General features: G+C 36.1%; 1 protein-coding gene across 1 annotated transcript; it reads right to left on the bottom strand.

Moving 5' to 3' along the window:
* Positions 1-1,717: 1,717 nt before the first annotated feature.
* Positions 1,718-3,355, bottom strand: LOC132143027 (probable pancreatic secretory proteinase inhibitor). The gene is made up of 4 exons (XM_059553193.1): positions 3,233-3,355; positions 2,982-3,013; positions 1,911-2,023; positions 1,718-1,825 (listed from the first exon to the last, which is right to left on the bottom strand). The coding sequence occupies exons 1-4, from the start codon at positions 3,312-3,314 to the stop codon at positions 1,780-1,782; spliced, it is 273 nt and encodes a 90-aa protein (XP_059409176.1). The 5' UTR covers positions 3,315-3,355; the 3' UTR covers positions 1,718-1,779.
* Between the last annotated feature and the right edge of the window lie 6,026 nt (positions 3,356-9,381).

Below are 9,381 nucleotides of genomic sequence, written 5' to 3'. Positions count from 1 at the left end.
TTTAGTAATTTTGATGAATAGAAATAATATTTATTTGAAAATAAACCATTTACATCAATTTACTGCATGCTAAACTCTGGATTTTTAATATCATCTAATAAATCTACACAATAAGACATCAGAATGTTCATCTGTCTTCAATGGCCCACAATGCAATCAGTTTTGATTTCATGAAATAAAGTAAACTACTAATTTAGAGTATTTGAAAATAATATTGTTTGTAAAAATGGGCATGCTTTTCTCAGAATGCTGAAACTATGTAATCAGCCAATATAGGAATTTCTTTGTTTACGTATGCATTTGAAGAGCTGTTTTTTTGTCTTGTGCTGGTCTCTGTTGGAAGCAAGGCAGTCACTGAACTTTCGGCCAGAGGGGCTACATTTAAGGAGTAGTTATGAGTAAATCTTTTGAGATAATGGATTGCACAATCCAGAGAGAGTACTGTCTCAAAAAGAAAGAGAACAGTTTACTAGTTCACACTGGTTAAAAAACTCCTGTACACCAAAGTGCAATATTGGGTTCTATTTACAATATGTCTTATTATAATATAATATACACTCGCTGGCCACTTTATTTGAACCCCTTTTGCCTTCAGAACTGCCTTACTTCATGGAATAGATTAAACAAGGTGTTGGAAACATTGGAAACATTCCTCAGAGATTTTGGTCCATATTGACATGATAGCATCACGCAGTTCCTGCAGATTTGTCGGCTGCACATCCATGATGTGAATCTCCCGTTCCACCACATCCCAAAGCCGCTCTAATGGATTGAAATCTGGTGACTGTGGAGGTCATTTGAGTAAAGTGAACTCATTGTCATGTTCAAGAAACAGTCTGAGGTAAGCTGTGGCGTTTAAACGATGCTCAATTGGTACTAGGGGGCCCAAAGTGTGCCAAGAAAATATCCCCCACACCATTACACCACCACCAGCAGCCCGAACCATTGAGACAAGGCAGGATGGATCCATACTTTTCATGTTTTTATGCCAAATTCTGACCCTACCATCTGAATATCACAGCAGAAATCAAGACTCATCAGACCAGGCAATGTTTTTCCAATCTTCTATTGTCCTTTTTGGTGAGCCTGTGCGAATTGTAGCTTCCGTTTCCTGTTCTTAGCTGACAGGAGAAGCACCTGGTGTGGTCTTCTGCTGCTGTAGCCCGTCTGCTTCAGAGTTCAATGTGTTGAACCCTGACATCAACAAGGCATTTTCGTACACACAACTGCCGCTCACTGGATATTTTCTCTTTTTCTGATGATTCTCTGTGAACCCTAGAGATGGTTGTGTGTGAGAATCCCAGAAGATCAGCAGTTTTTGAAATACTCAGACCAGCACGTCTGGCACCAACAACCATTCCACGTTCAAAGTCATTGAATCCCCCTTCTTCCCCATTCTGATGCTCAGTTTGAACTTCAGCAAGTCGTCTTCACCACATCTAAATGCTGCCATGTGATCAGCTGATTAACAATTTGTGTTACCAAGCAATTGAACAGGTGTACCTAATAAAGAGGTCAGTGAGTGTAATATGTTATTCATTCATATATATATAGGTCTCACAGGTTTGGAACGACATGAGGGTTAGTTATTAATGACATAATTTTGATTTTTGGGTGAACTAACCCTTTAATAAACTAATAGTATAACAATGATACTAAATAAAACAGCGTATCTAAAGCCAGAGAGACCTTGAGTGTTGAAAAAACAAAACACATATTCCATTCCAGATGCTTTATTTTGGCCACAGATCTTAATGATCATGTATTTTGTGCAGGAGCTCAGCAGTCACCATCTCTTGTGATTAAAATGTCAGATTTGGTTTTCCTGAAAAAGACACAAATGCTATAGTTTCATAAAAATGTAATGAATGTATACTCCAGCTGTCAGTGTGTACGTTTATGTGACCTACAGTCTTTCCACACACAGTAAACACTCGTTGTCATAGCTGTTCCCATCGCTGCCACACACAGGTGCGACGTTAATGGGACACGCGTGGATCTCGGCCATCTCAGCACACATGGGCTACATAACACACACATAAAAGCAAACAGTGTTTAAAATAAGTATTGAACACATCACCATTTTTCTCAGTAAATATATTTCTAAAGATGCTTCTGACTTAAAAGTCAGTAACAACCCAAGTAATCCATACAAACGAAGGAAGCAAATAAGTTCAGAAAGTAAGTTCTGTTTAATAAAATGGAATGACATCGAGAAAAAATATTGAACACTTGAAGAAAAGGAGGAGCAAAAAGGCATGGAAAGCCAAGACACCAGCAGAAATCTATAAGTAATTAGAAAGCAATCCTGCCCCTTGTCAGTGGAAATTAATGTTACTGGTTCAGTCCCTACACCTACAGTACCAGATGAATGATGATGAAGATGAAACAAGGCTGGACATTTCAGCAAGACAATGATCCCAAACACAGCCAAGGAAACTCTTGGTTAGAGAGAAACTTGGTTTCAGAGAATGGAAATAAAGCTGCTAGAATAGCACAGCAAATCACCTGATTTTAATCCAATAGAAAAAAAGAACTAAAGATCAGAGTTCATAGAAGAGGCCCACAGAACCTTCAAGATTTGAAGAATGTTTGTGTGGAAGAATGGACCAAAATATCACCTGAGTAATGCATGCGACTCCATACAGGAGGCGTCTTGAAACTGTCACTACCAACAAAGGCTTTTGTACAAAGTATTAAATACATTTCAGTATTATTAAACATAATTTATTAACTTATTTGTTTTGCATTGTTTTCTTTGTATGTATGGATGGATTACTTGGGTTGTTACTGACATCTGGTGAAAATTTCAAGTCGACAGCATCTTTAGAAATACATTTACTGAGAAAAATGGCGATGCATTCAATACTTATTTTACCCACTATGGCATTGCATAACAATACTTCTATCATCTAAAAGTAAAAAAAAAAAAAAAAAACACTAGTTAATCATTCACTGTGAACAAAAACATTCCTCCATACCTTTCGGGATGAGCCGGGTTTTCCTTGTGCCCCTGAAACAGAAGTAAACTTTAGTTTTAGATATTCCTCTGTGATAGAAGAGGTTAAAGCTGTTTCTTGTTTTTAAAAATCTCTTACAGCACACAGAACAGCAATGAAGATGTGAACTATGTTTTACACACCTCAAGCTTTAGGTGTTTACAAACAAAGACATGAAGTGATTAATAATAATGAACAGTCATGAGTGTCTAGGTTTTGTATGTTTACTGTACCTGAAGTGAGCAGCAGAAATAGTCCGAAGAGAAGCACTCTCATAGACATACTGACACAGAATGAGCTTTGTGGTGCTCGCATGACTTTATATGACCGCAATGAAGTGTGGGAATTCCAACACTTGAACACACACAAACACACACACACACACACACACACACACACACACACACACACACACACACACACACACACACAAATTCCTGCCTCTCAAAGTACACCTCACATAAGATAAGACAGTTCAGAACTTCATGGAGTGTAAAGAATGTTATATATATATATATATATATATATATATATATATATATATATATATATATATATATATATATATATCGTCTGTGATGTCATTTTATTTGTGATAAGTTTTATTATTGATGGGAAAACTATATAAACAGTACATTATGAACAGGGAATGGGAAATTTTTGTTTAGTTGATATAATGAGCAACATGATATTTTCCTATTTTTCCCCCTAAATATCTGTAATGAGTTGCCTGATATATAATTTGAATTTAAAAAATGTAAGTATTATTTGTAGGCTATAAGTGAATTACAGTTTTTTTCGATTGCTAAACTACAGTGAGCGCAACCCTTCACCAACCCTACACCTAACCCTCACAGGAAACTTTGTGCAATTTTACTTTCTCAAAAAAACTCATTCTGTATGATTTATAAGCGTTTTGAAAAATGGGGACGTGGGTTATGTCCTCATAAGTCACCCTCTCCTTGTAATACCTGAGTCATACCCATGTCATTACACAGAGTTGTGTCCTGATATGTCACAAAAACAAGAGCACACACACACAAACACACGTATATATGTGGACCCTCTGTGCGTTAGTCGTTGTGAAGTTATCCTCAATCTGCGGTGTGGAGAATTGGTCACTGATGGTTCTTGTTTTATTTGTGAAGAAAACTGCAAAGTCGTCAGCTGTAAGAGTCGATGGAGGAGGAGGCGGATTAAGAAGAGAAGAGAAAGTTTGGAAGAGTGTCAGAGCGTCACAACAGTGACATTTGCAGAGAAGGAAGAGAGGAGAGACTGATACACTGAGGTCGGTAGAGTTTCTTGATTTATGCCATTTCCTCTCTGTAGCCCTGAGTTTAGAGCGATGTTCAGGAAGAACATCGGCCAGGGGGCAGATGGGGTGGTGCGTGCTGGTCTTATATATATATATATATAAAAAAAACTATTTAAATACAGAAATCATAAATAAAAAGTTTCCAAAATAGAAAAATTACTAAATATGATGAAAATAACAATACTGGTAAAATTAAGTTCCAAACTCTAAATACTAGTAGACAGTAGTTTATATTGAATGTGAGCAGACTTTATTGAATTTGTAAATTGGAAAAGATTGTCTCTATCTACAGGCTAAAACAGGTTAGTGCATGTGGATTTAATGAATTTACTGTGTCTGACAACAATTATGACAGCATTAGATTTGAATAATATTCATTTTAATACTTTAATACTTACATGAATATAACGTTATAACAACATTCTTATGTGGCTAGACTATAGTATTACAAACACAGTTCAGGGATTGCAGTCAGTGCTTATTGACATGTCACTAGGGGTCACTTTATAGTGCACTTAAAGGGTTAGTTCACCCAGATAGCAAAATTATGTAATTAATAACTTACCCTCATGTTGTTTCAAACCCGTAAGACCTCCATTTATCTTCGGAACACAGTTTAAGATACTTTAGATTTAGTCCGAGAGCTCTCAGTCCCTCCATTGAAGCTGTGAGTACAGTATACTGTCCATGTCCAGAAAGGTAAAAAAAAAACATCATCAAAGCAGTCCATGTGACATCAGAGGGTCAGTTAGAATTTTTTGAAGCATCGAAAATACATTTTGGTCCAAAAATAGCAAAAACGACGACTTTATTCAGCATTGTCTTCTCTTCCGTGTCTGTTGCTAGAGAGTTCAAAACAAAGCAGTCTGGATATCCGGTTCGCGAACGAATCATTCAGTTCACTAAATCGAACTGAATCGTTTTAAATGGTTCGCATCTCTAATAAGCATTAATCCACAACTGACTTAAGCTGTTAACTTTTTTAATGTGGCTGACACTCCCTCTGAGTTCAAACAAACCAATATCCCGGAGTAATTCATGTACTCAAACAGTACACTGACTGAACTGCTGTGAAGAGAGAACTGAAGATGAACACTGAGCCGAGCCAGATAAGAAGAATCAAGGAGCTGATGACACTGCGCATGTGTGATTCAGCGTGAAGCAAACTGACACACAGAGCGCCTGAACCGAAATGATTCTTTTGTTGATTGATTCTGAACTGATTCTGTGCTAATGTTATGAGCCCAGGTAAACCGAAGGCTTGAATCAAGGGCAATCATCGCAAATGACGCCATTACGTCGAGCGCAAAAGAACCGGTGAACCGTTTTCTTCAACCCGTTTATTGAATCAAACTGTCCGAAAGAACTACTGGTGATCCGAAAACCGATGCAACCGGTTCTTGACTCATGAACGAGTCAGTCTTTTGTTCGTTATCTGGCTCGGCTCGGTGTTCATCTTCAGTTCTCTCTTCACAGCAGTTCAGTCAGTGTACTGTTTGAGTACATGCATTACTCCGGGATATTGGTTTGTTTGAACTCAGAGGGAGTGTCAGCCACATTAAAAAAGTTAATAGCTTAAGTCATTTGTGGATTAATGCGTATTAGAGATGCGAACCGTTTAAAACGATTAAGTTCGATTTGGTGAACTGAATGATTGGTTCGCGAACTGGATATCCAGACTGCTTTGTTTTGAACTCTCTCACACAACAGACACGGAAGAGAAGACAATGCTGAATAAAGTCGTCGTTTTTGCTATTTTTTGACCAAAATGTATTTTTGATGCTTCAAAAAATTCTAACTGACCCTCTGATGTCACATGGACTACTTTGTCACCTTTATTTATATAGCGCTTTAAACAAAATACATTGCGTCAAAGCAACTGAACAACATTCATTAGGAAAACAGTGTCAATAATACCTTTCTGGACATGGACAGTAGACCGTTCACACAGGTTCAATGGAGGGACTGAGAGCTCTCGGACTAAATCTAAAATATCTTAAACTGTGTTCCAAAGATAAACGGAGGTCTTACGGGTTTGGAACAACATGAGGGTAAGTTATTAATTACATAATTTTGCTATCTGGGTGAACTAACCCTTTAACAACTTCACAATGTCAGTTGAAATTCACGATTTAGTGGTCCCATAGTTTGATAATGGAAATTAGAAGGAAAATGCATTATGTTCTTAAGAGGTTACCTATAGGTTATCAAAATGATCATTAGAAGGTTAATGATTACAAGTATGGTTATAATAGGCAAGGTAAAACCTGAAGCTCTGGTGCAACAGTAGAAATAAAAAACCAACAGACAAAGAAACAGCAACACAGCTGCACTTACAAACAAAACAAAAACAAACAAACAAACCTTGAAACTTTTTTAAAAGTGTACTTAAAGTAACAGAAAATGCATATATGGGAAATTGTGGCCTAGTGGTTAGAGAGTTTGACTCCTAACACTAAGGTTGTGGGTTTGAGTCTCGGGCTGGCAATACCACGACCAAGGTGCCCTTGAGCAAGGCACAGAACCCCCAACTGGGCGCCACAGCATAAATTGCTGCCCACTGCTCTGGGTGTGTGTTCATGGTTTGTGTGTGTTCACTACTGTGTGTGTGCACTTTGGATGGGTTACAGTTTTTTACAGATGCTAGGACACATTTCTCAATACTTAGGTCACTTTTGCAAAACTCTTCACACAGTGAGCACAACAGAAGTCTATTTGGGCTAAACTGAGGATCGATTATCATTGCTTTGGCACAAAATGCATTCAAAGATTACATCTCTCAAATTTCATGAATTATTTTCTCACTCTGACACAACAACTGCCAAATCTCTTTGTACGTACAAGTCAATTTGCAAATGCTTACATACTGTTTTCAAAACTGAATAAGACATTTCTATAGTAATATTTGAAAGAAATATATTTAAAATCTTAAAATTAAATGCTATAATAACAATTGGACAATTAGTAGATTAGCATTACTATTGTATCTGTATCAGTGGATGGTGTGTATACAATTTCTTCTATTTTGGAATTACTCAGTGCAAAAAAATAAAAATAAATAAACGACATAAAATATTGACAAATTCTGCATCATGTCTGATTCATTCCAGTAACATATATTGCAGTGATTTATGAACAGAGATGTGTCCTTGTTTTAAACAAGAAAACATTGTATAATGCTACACGTTGTTAGTGTTTTTTAGGTCATTGTTTTGTGGGTGACAAACTGTGTCTGTCGGCTGCCAACCTTTGCTAGTGTTCTGGAAGAATGAGTTGATTTGAGACCTGAAGAAAGTGTTTTGGTAGTTGTAGTGCATTTTGAATGTGAAATGAACTGCTTTGCCAAGCTGAAAGTTGGTTAGGAGAACTGTGTGAAGAGTTTTGCAAAAGTGACCTAAGTATTGAGAAATGTGTCCTAGCGTCTGTAAAAAACTGTAAATGCAGAGCACGAATTCTGAGTATGGGTCACCATACTTGGCTGAATGTCACGTCACTCACTCACTTACTTATATATTATAATAATATTGCTATTAAATGAGAAATGCTACCTTAGATCAATGGTGTTTGAATAAGCTAACCAGCATACTGTGATCCACAACTAGGGCCAAAAGGTGGTGATGAAGCACTATGCTATCTTTCAACAGATTCCTGTCTTATATACATATAATACAGGCCAGCAATCTATTGAATATTATTCTGTATTATTTCTAGTTCTTTATTTTTATTTTCATAATATATTTCAATATATTATTTCATATTATATATTTAATTTAGTTAACTATTATTTATTGAATATTTTAATATCATGTATTTATTTGTAATTACATTTTTTATTTAAAAAAATATTCATGAAGTTCTATCATTCTATCATTAAACAGATAGGCCTACATTTACTAAAATAAAATGACTAATTCCAGAACATTCACAGTACAGATGTGGAATCTAATCTATGTTTGTGTAAAACATCCTTAAGTGCAGAATATTCAGTAGTTAGTTGGTTGAATTGCTCCATGAGCTTTTATACTCAGTACAAATCTGATCACCTCCTGACAGTGGTTTTGTTATGGGAAAGAATTGAAGATAAGCAGCATCAACACAATAGCATCGTAATCACAGCTGATTCAATCAGAAGCTCTTTCTGTCTTGTCTTCAGGAGTCTCAGTATTTACCTGAGCAGAAATCCTAAACTATCTCTTTTAGCTTATAGGCCATATTGTAGTACATAAGGACTTTATTCTTCTTTTGTATAGTACATGACATAAAAGGATATGTGATTGTTTGATACTGTGATGTGATGTTTTAATGCGATGAGATAATACAGCTGCAGTCTAGGTGAAAGGTACCACAGTAAAATGAAAATGACTCTCTTATCACTGTGGATAAATGGTTACGCACACGTGCAATCATGCCATACATCAAAGATCATCGACCACATCATCCACATGATTGATCCATTATCCAGTTTCTTATTGGTTGTCCAAACATGAGTCTCAGTGAAATTGTTCAAAGGATTGGCTGTTTAAACTTACACATAACGAGTGACAGAGAGAGTTATTATATTTAACTAAAAATAAAATAAAATAGGCTATAAAAACGTAAACTTTCAAGGCAACGTTTTTTTTCATTTCATGTTTATCCTGATGTACTAAAATATATCCCATTAGTAAAAATTAATACAATTGAATTAAATACAATCAATTCAATTCAATTCAATTAATTAATTGTAAAATAATAAAATAATGGAAACATAAACATTGAAAAAAAAACTAAAATGATAAATACACAATTTACTGTCTAAAACAGAGAATAAATTTAAAATAAAAATGGTAAAATAACTCTGATATACTGTACACTCACTGGCCAGTTTATTAAGTACACGTGTTCAATTGCTTGGTAACACAAATTGCTCATTAGCCAATCACATGGCAGCAATTCAGTGCATTTAGGCATCTAGATGTGGTGAAGACGACTTGTTGAAGTTTAAAGCGAGCATCAGAATAGGGAAGAAAGGGGATTCAAGCGACTTTGAATGTGGAATGGTTGTTGGTGTCAGATGGGCTGGTCTGA

Source organism: Carassius carassius, chromosome 7 (assembly GCF_963082965.1).
Source record: "Carassius carassius chromosome 7, fCarCar2.1, whole genome shotgun sequence".
In the NCBI taxonomy this organism is placed as follows: Eukaryota; Metazoa; Chordata; class Actinopteri; order Cypriniformes; family Cyprinidae; genus Carassius; species Carassius carassius.
This window is presented reverse-complemented; position numbering and strand designations above follow the sequence as displayed.

Excerpts from the sequence above, each read along its gene's own strand:
- LOC132143027 (XM_059553193.1), bottom strand. The coding sequence starts at position 3,314 with ATGCGAGCACCACAAAGCTCATTCTGTGTCAGTATGTCTATGAGAGTG. Across the intron at positions 3,014-3,232 it reads ATTTCTGCTGCTCACTTCAG|GGGCACAAGGAAAACCCGGC; the intron begins GTACAGTAAACA and ends CTTCTGTTTCAG. Across the intron at positions 2,024-2,981 it reads AACCCGGCTCATCCCGAAAG|CCCATGTGTGCTGAGATGGC; the intron begins GTATGGAGGAAT and ends TGTGTTATGTAG.